The sequence below is a fragment of the Cephus cinctus genome, unplaced genomic scaffold (assembly GCF_000341935.2).
Source record: "Cephus cinctus unplaced genomic scaffold, Ccin1 Ccin1_scaffold0168, whole genome shotgun sequence".
Classification (NCBI taxonomy): Eukaryota; Metazoa; Arthropoda; class Insecta; order Hymenoptera; family Cephidae; genus Cephus; species Cephus cinctus.
Window position 1 is genome coordinate 2,927,039 of NW_014332892.1, and position 17,114 is coordinate 2,944,152.

Sequence of the window (17,114 nt, forward strand, 5' to 3'; positions counted from 1 at the left end):
GGTAATGAAATTCTCTTGCTACTCCACAAATTTATTCCTACTCACCCTTAGCCCCTATTAGGGTAGAATAATTTTGTCAATTTCACTGGATTCAAATTTGAATTTTTTTTTTATTAAATAAAATTACGTTACAGCGATTCTTTGGCGTCCCGTATTAATTATACATAGAAAACAGACCAAACAAAAAGTTTAGCCGTCTCTGTATACGGGGTGAGGTTTTATCTTTCAATCTACATAACAAAGGTGTTAGGTAAGGAAATGGGGTACGATAATCAGTATGGTCACCGGTACTTTTAAATCCGCGAATAAATATGTCAGATTTTGAAAATTGAAAAGTTACGTGGGATTCTGATATTTCCATGAGATGGCTTCTTATTCGCATAATATTTGCTCGCGACGTTTATATAACATTGTCGTAGGTGTGACTTACGTTTATTTCATGTCCAATGGTATATATATAAATATATACACGCATGTGTTATATATGTACGTGCCTTTTCGAAAAAAGAAGGGCCTATCGATTATAAACATGCTGCGAGATCTTTTGCACAATTTGTACGTGTAGCAGATACGAGGGATACGTTTTTGCAATGAACAGTGAAAACTTAAAGAAAAAAAAATCTATAAGAAACTACCCGAGAAATTCATTAGAGGGTGCTTTTGAAATTCGCGGTACGATTAACCGTCACTCGTTGTCAGATTAGATAAATAAATGTTAGTTCAGTGATTCTCAACCTAAGGAATTAGACAATGAATGTGAGTCGTTGAACGTTTAAAAGAAATTCGGTAAAAATGTATTTCCGATAATGAAGTTGAAAGGTTGAGAGTCTCTGCGTTTATTAGACGTAGATTTTTTTTCAAATTTCCTTTCAAGTTGCATAAGTACATTTACTCGGTTAGTGGCGACAACATTTATAAATCGCGACCTTGCCAAGTCGGAGTTTTCTTTTTTTTTTTTTTTTTTTACGAGTGTAACGTGGTATCGTCAATAAAAACCGGAAGTGGCTGCTAGAGAACCGTTAAATCACGAAGATAAGAATTTTTGCTCGACGAATATACGAATGCTGTAATTACGAAATGAAATTTTTCCACAAGGCGTTTGATCTTGCGACCAACTTCACGCGGTTTGACGATTTTAGAATTCGTAAGTGGAAAAATATTAGTCTGACATTCCGTGTAGTCGGAAACGGACGATATACTGTATCCGCTTGCCGATGAGTAATTATATAATAAGATATTAGGATTGCATCGAGTTGGTGCAAAAAAACGTAGTGAAAAATTTGAATGCCGACGTGGAAAGGTCAGAGGGGGTGGTTAAAAAATTCTTGTCGCTGCAATTAATCTTTTTAGATAACAGTTTTTTGTTTTTTATTTTATTTGAAAATTTAGTCAATTCGTAGCTGGTTCCCCGTCCTCGCTGTTATACATATATATATCCTATATATATAATCGAGGTCGAACTTTGAATCAAATAGTTACACGTTTTAAATAGATACAAAGAAGGAAGCGGGAGAAGGAAAAAGTAATTAAATGAAGAAACAAGGTACATATACATTTAAAAAATTCAAGCAAGACGCATATATTGAGTTTGGCGAGGTGGTGTTTGTAAATAAAATTGTAAAAGCGATCTTTGGAGCGTCAACTCATTTTCCCAATTTCAGTAGCAGACGAAAAACAGAGAGAACGTAGAAGAAATGCTGGACAAAGAATTGTGACGGATATTCAAAAAGATTAACGATTTCATCACGTTGCGGATTGAAGTAGTCATTTTTCTTCTCGTAGTATCAGGTAGAAATATCCTATGTATTTATTATACATATATGTAGTACATGGAAGCCTTAAATGTACAGTATAGTTATATATTTGCTGCGACAACGCGGATACTTGTGGTGTGTCAGTGAAGTTCATTGGCGGTTTCATATAAAGCTAAAAACGTATGTCTAGTAGAAAGGGACAGACAACTAGGAAAAAGGTTGACGGCGAACGAGGTTCTCATCACGTACTCATTGGTATTTCGTCGAACACTGAACAACTGAATTTTGCTGGACTCGAAGGACAGACGAAGATTGCGTCATTAAATAATGAAGTACGGTAAGATGAATAAATTTATTACTTGAGACAGATTGGTCGATTTTGAGAAAATGAAGAGGGCAAACTTTCACAGAGATTTTATGGTCCGTGTGGATCGTTCAGGGAGACAATTAACATGGGGAGTATAGAATTGATGTAAAAGTAACGCTATCGATCCTCCTGGTAGTCATTAGCAAATGTTAATGGTATATTTCCATTTCTTGTGTTAATTATACGAGTAAACTTCTGTACGAAGATTCGAATGGAATCTAATAGTTATCTTATTAGTAGTATTATTGGGAGTGGTATGTACCTCAGGGATTTGCATTTTTTTTATTTTATCGATTTATTAAGTATTGCTATAGTTTCGTAAGAAATTACGTGAGTTCTTGAAAAGGGTCAATGGTATTGTAAACGTATTTCAAACGAAACTTCCTAGAATCCACCAGAAGCGATGCTCGTTTCTGATTGGTCGTTGCTCGCCACCCTGGCGCCATCTACGTGCACTTCTGCAATTTTGGTTGGAACATGGGAGAGGAGAACATGAGCGAAATCTAAAGGTCACCTTGAAACGCCTAAACGTTGAGCAGGTGACGTCTGACAGCGGCTTAGAAGACATCGAGCTCTTGATTGATCAGGACAGCAAGACTGCTCGTGAAATACTTGTGACTCATTTGGATATTGGTGAGTAAGTCATTCAATTTTGTTATCAGAAAACCGATCAAGACTTGACAGTCGGTATCGAGTACAATTCGTGTCGTCTGCACGCGGCGTTCTACGATTTTCGGTTGTTTTCTGTAAAGACGGTAATATTTTTTTTTAATATACTACTGGCGGGACTTCGTAGCTATGTTTTACGATATTGGAACTCTTTATACTTTGATTCGTGAAGACGGGTTTTTTTAAGCACGTAATAAGGTGCATTTAAGTGAAGTTTTAGGATTTCTTTTTGTTGGATATTAAGTGCTCTTGAATTCCGATGTTTTATTTGGTTTGAAATCTGACAGTGATTCGTGATTAACTTTTGTGATTAGTCGTAATTTAACGATTCTACTTTGATTTATGTTTATCTTATTTGACGTTTGTTGCTGTTGATATTTCACTGCCTTGTCGATTTGATCTTGGCATAGTGATTGCCGTAATGTTATGTATGTATATGTCTCTGGATGGTTGTAAACATGCTATTAATAAAGATATTGTGTTACTACATAACATAACAGCGAACAAAATAAAGGAAAGTTTATAATATGAATTGTAGCAACGCTTGGTATTACGTATAATATACGTGAATGTATGTATATAAAAACTGAGCGTCCCTGATCTCTACAATTTAAAGTTAATTTTCTTGTCTTGTTTCGACCTTAACTTACTTAGTCATGTTAATTTAGAAACCAATGCATACCTTGAAAATGCCAGAAAATAAAATTTTTTTATTCTTAATTTTTTAAATGCAATTTCATTGTTTTTATGAAATCATGAAATTTTTATTGTTTTTTTTTATGCGACTAGGTCGTTAATGGTTTTTTGTATCATTTATCAAAATCATGGTATTTGTCAATGCGATTGCTCCAATAAATGTAATGATTCCAAGAGAGGTTTCATGAAATTTATTTTTAATAGGAGTGATAAAATATTGAACTTATATTGTAGTCATAAAGAAAATTTTAAATGCAATGAATCATCGGCAGAGATTTCAGCTGATTCTGAAGTATCATTCAGTTTGAAAGCTTGATTAACCATGATTTATCATTCTTTAAAATATGTTGCAAGTAACAACTCATTTGCTTGAATGACCAAGTTTGGACAAGTCGCAAGAATAATAATTCCTGTTAGAAGAATGACTATGAACTGCACAGTAATGGTAGTAAATTGATTGAAAAGTAAACTGCTAATACAATCTTCCATTGGTAAATAACTATATAATATGGACATACTCGTTCTTTTAAAGCATGTATTACACAAAAACAACTAAGTCCCGTTCTTTTTAACTTCACAATGAAATACAAAACAGGTATATAAAGAAAAAGAATGGTATGTAGAACCTGTTTCAACCAATTACTGCTGGCTTAGCCATGTAGATGCGCAAGAGCTTCAAGATTTTTCGTGCTAAGTATTTGAAGCATCCATTAAAAAGCAGGCAGTTATAACTAGTGTAGGATCATGTATCCTACTCCACGATCTTTAGCAATCCATTCTGTGGTAGGATAAAAATATACAATTCAGATATAATAATTGTGTTAGAAGAAACGTTACAATAACAGCAAACTTGAATCAGTCAAAGAACAGACACATTTCACAAGAACTGTTATGTGCAATAATTCTTAACAATGGTAGTTCTTTCAACTAGAACACCTTGGTATCTACATTATAAAATTGCATCATATCATTTTATCTCATATTGCAGGTAATATCAGAAATATACGAAAGCATCATGGAAGACGAACAAGCAGCACAAAGGTTTATAAAGCCTGGCAGTCATAAAGGCAAAGGCTTAGCTGTATTTACTAGTGGTGGTGATTCTCAAGGTATTTATTAATTCAATCATAAATAATATCCAATCGTACTTGCTGACAATCAGATCATCGAACAACTATTTTCATATTCAATTGCAGGAATGAATGCTGCAGTCCGCGCCGTAGTGCGAATGGGTATTTACTTAGGATGCAAGGTCTTCTTCATTAAAGAAGGTTACCAGGGTATGGTAGATGGCGGAGACAATATTGTCGAGGCTACGTGGTCATCTGTCTCATGCATCATCCACAGAGTGGGTACAGATTCATTGACAGCATTCATAATAAATATCTCAGCATTTACCAATGCCATTCTTTGTTATATTTCCAGGGTGGTACGGTTATAGGTTCGGCACGTTGTATGGAATTTAAGGAACGTGCAGGACGCAGGAAAGCTGCCAAGAATTTGGTAACACGTGGAATTACCAATTTGGTAGTCATTGGTGGTGATGGTTCTCTTACTGGTGCCAATCTCTTCAAGGAAGAGTGGTCTGAGCTATTAAAAGAACTCAGTCAGTCAGGTCAGTAAATCATTCATTTAAAAAGAATCCAATCTCATTTACTAATATCTAGACTCAAGAAATAATATAAAATATATCTTTTATTTATTAGGAGACATCACGGCAGAGCAATATGAAAAATATCTGCATCTTCATATCGTTGGTCTGGTTGGTTCCATTGACAATGATTTCTGTGGCACCGATATGACGATTGGTACAGATTCTGCTCTGCATAGAATAATTGAGAGCATCGATGCCATTGTCAGTACAGCTTATTCACATCAACGGACATTCATTATGGAGGTCATGGGTCGTCACTGTGGGTAAGTTTAATTCAGACAATTTTTTTCAAGCAGCATACATATCTTATAGCGATATTATTCGACTATAGGTAACTTTATAATATGCGTCATGTATATATTTGGTTTGATGATAATGAATAGTATTCGACAGGTTTTTGTTCTATCCCATAAATAAGTTATCAATTTGGCTAGGTATCTGGCTATCGTGGGTGCATTAGCCGCCGAGGCTGACTACGTATTCTTCCCAGAATGTCCACCTCCTGTCGACTGGCCTGAAAAACTATGTAGAAAGTTGGAGCAGGCATGTCAAACGAAATTTTTGCAAAACTTATTTAGCTTTTATTAAAATACGCGTAATACTAACTCCCTGTTACACTAACGATATGTTGGCAAGTACAGCGTTTTTCAATTAACGAAATATCGCTTGAATTCAATGCGTAGAATAAGTAAGATCGTTGCCTCAAACACGACACGGCAATATCGCAACCGCCTTCAAAGACTGACGGATTAATTATTTATTTAAAAAAATCATTATCGACTCACAATCTCATCGCACTGTCTCATGTCGATTCATTGCACGAGGTACCAAAGATAATTCGAAATCGGAGTCTTTCAGGTACCTGACAATAGCTTCGAATTTATTCTCCGAAGTTTGTTATTCATTTTTGAGCAAATCGTCGTCAATTGATGAGTGGGTGCTGGAGCTTTGCGAAGCTCTTCGACGGGCATGTTCCTGATATAATGGTCGATTGCATTGGGGCTAATAGTACTTAAGTGTTTTTGTAATTTTCCACATCTAGCGTATCATTGCAAAAACAGCTGTACACTACGTCAATTGAAAATTCACCTTATGCCAGTTTGCTTTTGCCTATAGCGGTGGACATCTCAGTCACGAACAGAGAGGTAGACGTTAGGAAAATTTTCAAGAAAAGTAAACTACAAATCTTACTTGTGTCATTCTGCCCTCTCTTGTTAATAGTTTCGGTAATACGATAACAGTATGCACTATCGCTCCAAACTAGTATATTACTGCACTATGGCCCAATTAATGATTTAATTAAATTATCGCGTTCCCATTGTAAAGATAGTAGATGAATGATGTATCGCCAGTGAGGTCTTAAGGTGTAACATTACAGCTACCTGGCACTGGTGGCAGCCATGTGCTCCGAGGCAGACTTTGTCTTCATCCCGGAATGGCCGCCTGAGCAGGATTGGCCGAACAAGCTCTGCAAAAAATTGTTGCAGGTTCGATAACGATAAACACTTTTGGCTATATATGGGTGGCAGTCTATTATAAATGTTACAATGAATTAAATTATGTCACGTTCGTTTTAAGGCTTACTTTATTAAGTGAAACTGTTCATCTTCTTTCTTGTGACTCTTCTGTTATTTCCTCTTTTACTAGACAGACAAAAATTTAAAGATACACTGATTCTCTCTTTTTCTTTGCCGATCTCATAACTGGTCCTTGGGCAATTGGTCATCTCATATAAGTGTCGCTTATACTTTTGCATGTTTATGGCTATAAAATATTCTCACATAGACATAACAATCGCTTTATCTTAGCAATACTACTTGTATATTAATTGGATGTTGTTGAAAAAAGAAATAGAAAAAGAGGAAACGCTTTCCTGATATGTCATACGACTGATAAAAGCTGACACTAGAGTGGATATGTTTGCGTTATTTAATAACGATATATTATTATGTATAAATAGAATAACTGAATTATTGCTTTCTTCATGAATACAATGATTAACAGAATCATATTTGAATTTGTATCATGTAACGATTAGCAGTTTAGCTACATTGTCAATTATTTTTAAAACTTTTTAGTAACCTCATAGATAACTGATTCATCGATTGTACCTGTATGCAACAGTTAATCAAGTCTCCTTGGCTACGGAACAGATAATTGTTTAATTTATCTTTGCTGTCGAAAGACTGGCATATAATTTAGCAATGTTCTGTCTCTGCAGGAACGTCTTACTGGTCAGCGTTTAAATATCATCATCGTGGCAGAAGGTGCTGTGGATAGAAATGGAGATCCTATCACAGCTCAGAAGGTTCACAAAGTTGTTGTCGACAAATTGCAACAGGATACAAGAATCACTGTGCTTGGTCATGTACAGCGAGGAGGAAACCCTTCAGCCTTCGACAGAGTCCTGGTTAGCTAACCAACGCAATAAAGTTGTTTTGTTATTTAGTACCATAGATGAAGCTCTTGTAAAAAAAAAAAAATATCATAAATTAACAGGGTTGCAGAATGGGTGCTGAAGCGGTAATGGCTCTAATGGAAGCTACACCGGAAACGGAAGCTTGTGTCGTCACCTTGGATGGTAACCAGGCTGTTCGTTTACCCCTGATGGAATGTGTAAGACGCACCAAAGCTGTTGCTCAAGCTATGGCAGATAAGAATTGGGATCTGGCTGTTAAACTTCGTGGAAAGTAAGTGATGCTTTTTTTATTTTTACATTTGATCAAGGTTAGTTTTTGACAAGGTATTTTATTCTGGACATTTTATGTCTTTGTAGGGGCTTCGCTCGCAACTTAGAAACATATAAAATGTTGACAAGACTAAAGGCACCTGTTGAGTACGATCACACCAAGGTAAGATTCTTTATTGTAGCTATCGATAATAATTGTACCACAAAGCTAAAGAATTTCGATTGCCATTCCTAGAGTGTAGTAATATTATGGTTTTATATTTATGGTATAGTTGATAGCAGTAGCGTAGAAGAAAAATCATAATTAAGGGCTCTGAGGTACAAATTATTTATGGTATGCAGGTTGCAGTTTTATTATTATTATATGTGTATATGATTTAATGCTGCTTCAGGAAAGTAATGGCCCCACGTTAACGAAGGTAATTGGATTTTCAAGATAGAAGTGTATCGATTACTTTCACGCGATTTCTTGATCATACATCGCTTAATTTTCTGAAATCCTTTCTATTGGCAATTTCCATGTTCTTTATTCTAATTTTACATTTTTCTATTTCAATAGCAATACACTCTTTGTGGGCAAGTAAGTTGAAGTTGGTCAGAGGACTAAGCATGCACATTTACTTTCTTCGAATGACTTTAGAGATTTCACTCGTTATCATCGACAGATAGTACATACTTAGCTATTATTTTTAATGCAGTCTCACTGAAGTACTATACCATAAAAAACTGTTACATATGCATCCGCGGGGTGGGTAACACATTCCATTGAAATACATAGATAGAATTAGAAATTAGTATATATATCAATACGCACGTTGCATGATTCCTTAAATAAAAAGACAGAAAGAATTCTGTTAAATATCAACTGCCATTACAGGATCATTATACTTTGGCTGTAATGCACGTTGGTTCACCCTCTTGCGGCATGAACGCTGCAGTGCGTTCTTTCGTCAGGAACTGTATTTATCGTGGAGACAAGGTAAAAGTTCTTGAGTAGGATTTATAAAAGTTTTCCTATAAACAAATTATTTAATTAATAATCTCTTACGCTTATAGGTTTATGGTGTTTGTGACGGTGTGTTGGGTCTAATGACTGGGAAGCTCAAGTTAATGGATTGGCCATCGGTAACTGGTTGGGTAGCTCAAGGTGGTGCTTATTTAGGAACTAAACGTGCGCCTCCAAAGGACGATCAGCTACCACAAATAGCTCAAAAACTTAAAGAATTTGGAATTCAGGCTCTGCTGATTATTGGTGGATTTGAGGTAATTATTGATAACACTGATGCACTAGGGTTGAACAATGTTACAGTCTTTTATGGCTACCTCCTTATTTTACAGGGTTATCAAACCGGTCTAGTGTTCTGCAAAGCAAGAGAAAAGTTTGATGAATTTAAAATACCTATTGCAATGATTCCCGCGACTATTAGCAACAACATTCCCGGAACGGAATTTTCTCTAGGTTGTGATACGGCCCTCAATGAAATTACAGAAGTGAGTGGCTGTTCGATTTTCATCTTGATTACTCCTGAAACCAATTTTTATATTATTATTTCCCTTTAATCCAGATCTGCGATCGTATTCGTCAATCTGCTCAAGGAACCAAGCGTCGCGTATTCATAATAGAAACTATGGGCGGATTCTGCGGCTACTTGGCAACTGTCGCTGGCCTAGCTGGCGGCGCTGACGCTGCATATATATTCGAGGAGAAGTTTAATATCAAGGACTTGAATCAAGACGTGATAGCAATGGCGGCAAAGATGTCCGAGGGCGTACAGAGAGGATTGATTCTTCGAAATGAAAGTGCCAATCTAAATTATAATACAGACTTCATGCAGAGGCTTTTCTCAGAGGAGGGAAAAGGATTGTTCAGCTGTAGAATGAATATAATTGGTACGGCAATGAAAATTCTTTAACAGCGTTAACGATCAGATCAAATGAAATGACTGTAAATAAATATTTACGTTCAGGTCACATGCAACAGGGAGGCTCGCCAACCCCATTCGATAGAAACTTGGGTACTAAGATGGGTGCCAAGGCCGTTGAATGGTTCAGCGAACAATTGAAAAAGAATACCAATGCAGATGGACAAACTGTAGCTACTATTCCTGATACAGCTGTGATGCTGGGTATTGTCAGACGTCAGTACAGATACACTCCCTTCACAGAACTTACTGAAGTCACCGATTTCGAGTAAGGCACCATGTAGATTTATCTTGTAGACATTTCTAAGATTCTTTTTCCAGGCTGGGATTACTTAAAAAAATACTTTATGGCTTTCAGACATCGTATACCCACGTACCAGTGGTGGATGAAGCTACGTCCGTTGCTGAAGGTGCTGGCAAAACATGAATCTACGTACGAAGAGGAAGGTCTCTACATAACTGTGGAGGAGATGAACTTCGATAATGACGCGACTCTTGTCTAAATTGTAAAGAAAAAGAAAGAAAGAAAAAACAGAAGCGACCTATTCTATGAGGTAAATGTGTCCTAGGAGCGCTTCGGCAGGATTCTTGATATGGGATAAATTAGGTCGATAAGTAGTAACAGTATTTTGAGCGCATTAACGGTAATCGTTGTTCCGTTTGAGTCTATTTGTACAATAGAAAGAATTTTTAGGCAGGAATTATTAAAGAGGACGAATTTCTTTCGTTGAACGTACGCTTTGAACGTTTGCTAGGAGCTTGCGACCGTAACAATTGCAAATTCTTTTGTGTCGTTCGTTTTTCTTCTTTTGATGTTCTGCAGCTGCCGAGTCACGACATCTGATTTTGAATCTTTTTATTAAACACAATCGTTAGTTATCGGCGGCTGTTACACGCGTTGGCGATTAAATTATTCGTTTTGGGTGTCTCAGTCGTAATTCGAACAAGTTTAATCTCAGGTAAGATACAGGTACAATCGAAGTACCTGAAAAGCGAGAGGGTAAGCTATACTTTAAGGATCTACCGGATTAAAAAAGTAAATCCTCATTGGATCTATCGATAAATTCTAATTGGCAAGAAAAATTAGTATATGCCGACGTTGAAAGGCACTAAAAAGAGTTGGATTTTATCTTAAGAATAAAATTGGAGTTAATCAAGCAAAAGTATAATTGTACAATTGGATGTAATAAAAATTAGAATTCGTGTAAATTATAATTGGCTAATTATCAAAATATTATACGATCGAAATTCGTAAAGCGTATTAAATTATCGGAGTAAATTTATAAAAAATTAATGTGCTGCTCGATATCAATTCACCTCGCAGATTCAATAATTATAAATGATCAATTAAAGGTTATCCTAAAGTTAATAAATATTCACTGTTATCGATTACCAGATTCAATAACACTTTGTGTAATTTATATTTTAAAAAATACACCTCACACATCTACTTACAGTCCAGTGATTGAAAGCAAATGAAAATCGAGCGAATTGACAAAAAAACAATTCACGCGACTAGCACAATAAAGGCAAAATTTCGATTAAAGAATCGCGATCGATTAAGGTATAGAATTAAGGATAAGGATATTTTCGTGACAGTTTCAGTTATTATTAAAAAAAAAAGAAAAAAAAGAAAAAAAAACATTGTCTTTCCGTTAAGCGTTATTCGAAGCTATAAAGAGCTATTTGAAGAATATACTCGTCTACCTCAAAAGAATAATTTGCAATCGCGAACGGCTCTTAGGAAAAATGTCGACCTAAGTCCTGTTGGTTGCACGTAATGTTAAAAAAAAAGATTTGCTAAGACTTAAGGTTTGCGAGGGTAAAGAAGAAAAAGAAAAGAAAAAGAAATCATAATGTTTAAAATTAATTCCTTTTTTCTATTACGACACTCGCGTACCTGTCGTAATATCATTAATTATTAGATGACGTCCAAATGGAGATATGGTACGTTCATAATAACTTAGAGTCACAAGAAAAAGGATTTAAACTACGAACGTCATGGCGTTCGTTCATGTCTTGTAAAATTAATAAGGGGGAAAAAAGAGAACAAATTATTATAAAATTACCAATTTATCATTGTTCAAGATTTGTCATCCTCGTTCAATTAATTCGTTCCGTCACTCTCATCAAATTGGTATTAAGCGTCGACTGTGACTTTACAATGGTCTGCGTAACCTTGATATTATACATACTATGAAAAAATTAAATTTGGAAAATAATTATTTGCAAAAAGTCATCATGCTAACAGGACACACGTTTATTGCATTGTACGTCCATCCGTTACATCCGTAGAAGTAGAAATTAATGAATCACGCAATATGCAAACTTCGATCAAATTATTCAAATATAATGTTGCAAATGGTATTACCGATATATCATTACTCTAGAAAATTTTGGGCAATGACCTTTTATCAGTGTGCTTGTGTAATCGTTGTCTGGTACGTTTATCGAAAAAATTCTGACTGATGAGATCATTGAAAAAATTAATTTTTTATTTCCTTTTTTTGGGCTTTATCTCACTTCTGTGTCATGTTCTTTTTATTGCGCTGTTTCGACGTTTCAACCACAAAGTAGTTACCTATTATACATATATATATATATATAAATTATGTATTTAATGATAATCGCATATATACATATGTGTATTGCAAATGAATCATCTATGTGAAAATGTTATCGAGTGCGTATTATTATATTAATGGTTGAGAATTATATTTAAAGACAATAGAATCTGTTGATCGCATTATACAAATATACACAGGCGTTATACAATATATCGTTCAGATTTGACAGATGAGATATTTGGAATATCGTAAATTGGATTTCTCTGGAGTTTTGAAAATGCATTGAAAAATTCAGAATATTATGCAAGTTTGATAACGTCATGCTACCTTGAGATATGTCATATCCTATCTTCTTTTTATCAGTGGCATCTTTTTAATGGTCAAAGTATACAAAACAAACGGCTCATTGTAATTGATAGCGTTTGCCGATTATGAAATTTGGGAGATAGATGGTACAAAGAAAATTATATTATTTATATGGTGGATCAATATCAGTCTAGATCATTTTGATATATCATTTCTGTATGCCTACCGTAAAATGATATGAGGTTGTGGCAAAAATTTCAATGACTTTGTTATCAGGTTACTAAAGTAAAAATGATTTCCTTTTCAATCCTGATATTAGCAACGTAACGTTTAGCAGGTAATATTTCGTTATAATATCCAAGAGACTCTTACTATAATTTTCGCTCATTGTTGATCAATGACAAATTACGTTTTTGTAGTGTTTAGTTGCGTAGTGTTATATATTCTTGTGATCTATCATATTTTCGCATTAAATTATTTATCATATCTGTATTACATGATAATATAAGATTTTCTTTCATTTGTCCAGTGGAAACTTCTCAATGCCATTGTACTTCTTGTCGTGACACTCTAATGTAACACGCAGAGCGATTGATAAGAATGTTGTGTCTGTGTCGTCAAATAAATTATATCTTCTGTATTCATGGAACTTAGTGTCATTAGATTAAAAGAAAAAATAATGAAAATGGAACGAGTGTGCTAAAGGGTCATTTCCTATAGGCCATTACGATAAGCAGAGATGATTAGGGAGACTGCCAATGAGCCGATTTTCATCAGAGATGAGTAGGGTCATGCACAACGCTACGGTATCAGCCGACAGAGATGAGTGGGGAGATGCACAATCCTCCGGTTTTAGGCGATACCAAAAGCATGGCGCTAAATCGTAGCGGCAAGTCTGGAAGTAGGATTTTGTGATCATCGCCTCCGTCGACAATGCGAAACCCGTCGTAGCCGAGCTAAACGTGAACACGAACGCGTAGCTTGGTCGGTAAAGGTTCTTCGCTACTCACCGCTGGTTCCTAAACCAACCCTTAGAAATATTAATAAATTAGGTGTTTGGAACATTAAAATAATTAATTAAATCAGTAAAGTAAAATATTAACACTTAAAAATCGGAAATTCTGGCCAAACATATTTAGAAGTACTGGGAGTTGCCCAAAATCGTGTGCGCGCGAATCCATCGCGCAGGACAGTGAGTGGGAGCAGGCGGAGAGTGGGGGGAGCGCTCGAGGCAGTGCCCGGACTCGAGGCGTTCATTCTTCCTCGAGCCGGTCTCCTATACTGGTGTCTTGGAATCACCCCTCTTAACCCTTTCCAACCTTCTTCTCTTTCTATACTTCTTTACTTTCTTAATTCTTCAAACTTTCATCTTTTACTTTCTTCTACTTTTAGTTATCTCTTTCCTTATTTCTTCTCCACTTTTATACTTCTATTCTCCTCCCTTTTCTTGTTGACTTTTTTATTTCTATCTTCCTTTCTAATTTCTCGTTTCACTCTGTGCCCTCTTACTTTCTATCGTGCTTGTCTTACACTTCCTATTCCTTTGGTCGGGTCGAGCATATTAATTCAAGTAGTCATATAAGAGTAGTCATCCGGTTAGTGCAGCTAGACTTAAGACCATGGTGTCGGGGGTTGCCCTTCCGCCTCTTCCGCTGAGCTTGCTCAGTGGTTGGTGGCCCAAGTTGTGGCCGCAACAGGACCTTATGGGTCTCCCGACGGGGGCCTTGAGCCCCCTTAGGGTATCTACGGCCATGGTCTTTCGTATAGTGAATCTAGCCAGGTGTCTAGCTCTCGCGTATTAGTATCATTTGTTCGCTTTGCTAAAAACGCTCCAACATGTCTTGACCCTTGGGCACTTGTGTGGGTAGAGACGATCCTATTTGTCCGGGGGGAGGTCGGAGGGGTAGTCCGTTGACTTTGGGTAAAGTCCTACTTGTGCTTGTGCTTGGGGGTCACTTCACTTGGGGTAGGTGCGGGTGCTATTGAGCTGTCTCCATCACTCTCCTCCTGGTATACCCTTAAAAACTAAGCTGTTAAAAAGTCCTTTGGAAAAGGAAAAGTCCAAAGTGATAGCGCATGTAACATACCAAATGTATATTATATTGCAGTGATATATTAAAAATATATCTCTAATGGCATTGTTATTGCTAATCTTTCGCGGGCTATAACGTCTGTACTTTGTATACTGTATCATTATTGCGTTTGTCGAATAAATCATCTTTAAACACTTATACACGTTAATATTCTTTTGCCCTATGCGAATATCCCAGAGTGCGAATGAGTTCTGTCTCTTTCCTACACTCCTCCGTCCTAACAGCATCCTTCTCCTCCCTTATGCTTTGAAACCCCTTTTTAGCTGTGCTCCATTTTCCACTCCATCTCTGCCATATTATACATATCCTGATTTCGCTTTCTTTCATCAATACTACCTTCTAAAATAAAATGATTCCGGATGCAATTTAAAAATCACATTGTCGAAACTTTAGAGGGTCAATTTTTATTAAAGAATTCGCATTAGTTCGAATTTTTGCCGGTAAGGGGGCAGCACCTCCTGGGCATGATAAGTGGCGCCATCTCTGAGACAACTAGTGTACTTTCTCTGATAAAATAATTCTCATTGTAATTTGAAAATCGCATCGTCGAAACTTTAGTTGGTCAATTATTATTGAAAATTACGATTAGTTCGAATTTTCGCCGATAAGGGGGCAGCACCTCCTGGACATGCTAAGTGGCGCCATCTGTGAGAGAACGAGTGAACTTTTGTTGGGAAAATGTGCTTTTTGGAGCGCCCCCTATTGTTGATATGCGGAACTAAAATTTGTAAAATTTTCTGGGAAAATCGGCATTTTGAAGCGCCCCCTATCGTTGATATACGGAACTAAAATTTGCAAAATTTTCCCAGCAAAAGTTCACTAGTTGTCTCAGAGATGGCGCCACTTATCATGCCCAGGAGGTGCTGCCCCCTTACCGGCAAAAATTCGAACTAATGCGAATTCTTTAATAAAAATTGACCCTCTAAAGTTTCGACAATGTGATTTTTAAATTGCATCCGGAATCATTTTATTTTAGAAGGTAGTATTGATGAAAGAAAGCGAAATCAGGATATGTATAATATGGCAGAGATGGAGTGGAAAATGGAGCACAGCTAAAAAGGGGTTTCAAAGCATAAGGGAGGAGAAGGATGCTGTTAGGACGGAGGAGTGTAGGAAAGAGACAGAACTCATTCGCACTCTGGGATATTCGCATAGGGCAAAAGAATATTAACGTGTATAAGTGTTTAAAGATGATTTATTCGACAAACGCAATAATGATACAGTATACAAAGTACAGACGTTATAGCCCGCGAAAGATTAGCAATAACAATGCCATTAGAGATATATTTTTTATATATCACTGCAATATAATATACATTTGGTATCTTACATGCGCTATCACTTTGGACTTTTCCTTTTCCAAAGGACTTTTTAACAGCTTAGTTTTTAAGGATATACCAGGAGGAGAGTGATGGAGACGTAGGAAAGAATAGGAGATTCGAAAATAGAGTAGAAACGTTTGGTGGCAGTAGCCAAGGAAGATGTGCGGAAATGACCGCTCCAAGAGAAGAAGGAAATGCGTAAACTGTGTGTACGAGAACCAGATTATTCTGGAGGAGCGAGAAAAGAGAACATTGGGAAAAGTAGGAAGTATAAGGGAGCGAAATGGGCCCAAACTCGCCCATTTCCGTGAGGTCCTGCCTCTCCACAAGGGAGCTACGACCCCTCCGAGGCCCCATAGGGGACCGTGTTTTTTTTGTCAAGACATGTTGGAGCGTTTTTAGCAAAGCGAACAAATGATACTAATACGCGAGAGCTAGACACCTGGCTAGATTCACTATACGAAAGACCATGGCCGTAGATACCCTAAGGGGGCTCAAGGCCCCCGTCGGGAGACCCATAAGGTCCTGTTGCGGCCACAACTTGGGCCACCAACCACTGAGCAAGCTCAGCGGAAGAGGCGGAAGGGCAACCCCCGACACCATGGTCTTAAGTCTAGCTGCACTAACCGGATGACTACTCTTATATGACTACTTGAATTAATATGCTCGACCCGACCAAAGGAATAGGAAGTGTAAGACAAGCACGATAGAAAGTAAGAGGGCACAGAGTGAAACGAGAAATTAGAAAGGAAGATAGAAATAAAAAAGTCAACAAGAAAAGGGAGGAGAATAGAAGTATAAAAGTGGAGAAGAAATAAGGAAAGAGATAACTAAAAGTAGAAGAAAGTAAAAGATGAAAGTTTGAAGAATTAAGAAAGTAAAGAAGTATAGAAAGAGAAGAAGGTTGGAAAGGGTTAAGAGGGGTGATTCCAAGACACCAGTATAGGAGACCGGCTCGAGGAAGAATGAACGCCTCGAGTCCGGGCACTGCCTCGAGCGCTCCCCCCACTCTCCGCCTGCTCCCACTCACTGTCCTGCGCGATGGATTCGCGCGCACACGATTTTGGGCAACTCC

At 36.9% G+C, this 17,114-nt stretch overlaps 1 protein-coding gene and 1 long non-coding RNA gene across 11 annotated transcripts; one reads left to right on the top strand and one right to left on the bottom strand.

Moving 5' to 3' along the window:
* The first annotated feature begins 188 nt into the window (after positions 1-188).
* On the top strand, positions 189-13,273 carry LOC107263982 (ATP-dependent 6-phosphofructokinase). 10 transcript variants are annotated; one of them, XM_025081461.1, is made up of 20 exons: positions 189-1,543; positions 1,662-1,788; positions 1,945-2,091; positions 2,510-2,758; positions 4,475-4,595; positions 4,683-4,834; positions 4,912-5,101; positions 5,193-5,403; positions 5,575-5,683; positions 7,362-7,550; positions 7,640-7,830; positions 7,917-7,992; positions 8,222-8,248; positions 8,389-8,409; positions 8,707-8,808; positions 8,886-9,092; positions 9,168-9,320; positions 9,395-9,719; positions 9,797-10,019; positions 10,110-13,273. In XM_025081461.1, the coding sequence occupies exons 5-20, from the start codon at positions 4,502-4,504 to the stop codon at positions 10,252-10,254; spliced, it is 2,415 nt and encodes an 804-aa protein (XP_024937229.1). In that variant the 5' UTR covers positions 189-1,543; positions 1,662-1,788; positions 1,945-2,091; positions 2,510-2,758; positions 4,475-4,501; the 3' UTR covers positions 10,255-13,273. The 10 variants fall into 10 exon arrangements, with proteins under 10 accessions (XP_024937229.1, XP_024937224.1, XP_024937228.1 ...); XM_025081456.1 differs by having other exon boundaries at positions 2,510-2,754; XM_025081460.1 differs by lacking the exon at positions 5,575-5,683 and adding an exon at positions 6,519-6,627 and having other exon boundaries at positions 2,510-2,754.
* LOC112493833 lies at positions 5,164-7,211 on the bottom strand. The gene is made up of 3 exons (XR_003058688.1): positions 6,725-7,211; positions 6,523-6,608; positions 5,164-5,397 (listed from the first exon to the last, which is right to left on the bottom strand). It is a non-coding gene; the product is annotated as an uncharacterized LOC112493833 (long non-coding RNA).
* Positions 13,274-17,114: the final 3,841 nt, after the last annotated feature.

Excerpts from the sequence above, each read along its gene's own strand:
- LOC107263982 (XM_025081461.1), top strand. The coding sequence starts at position 4,502 with ATGGAAGACGAACAAGCAGCACAAAGGTTTATAAAGCCTGGCAGTCAT. Across the intron at positions 4,835-4,911 it reads TCTCATGCATCATCCACAGA|GGTGGTACGGTTATAGGTTC; the intron begins GTGGGTACAGAT and ends TTATATTTCCAG. Across the intron at positions 10,020-10,109 it reads ACTGAAGTCACCGATTTCGA|ACATCGTATACCCACGTACC; the intron begins GTAAGGCACCAT and ends TATGGCTTTCAG.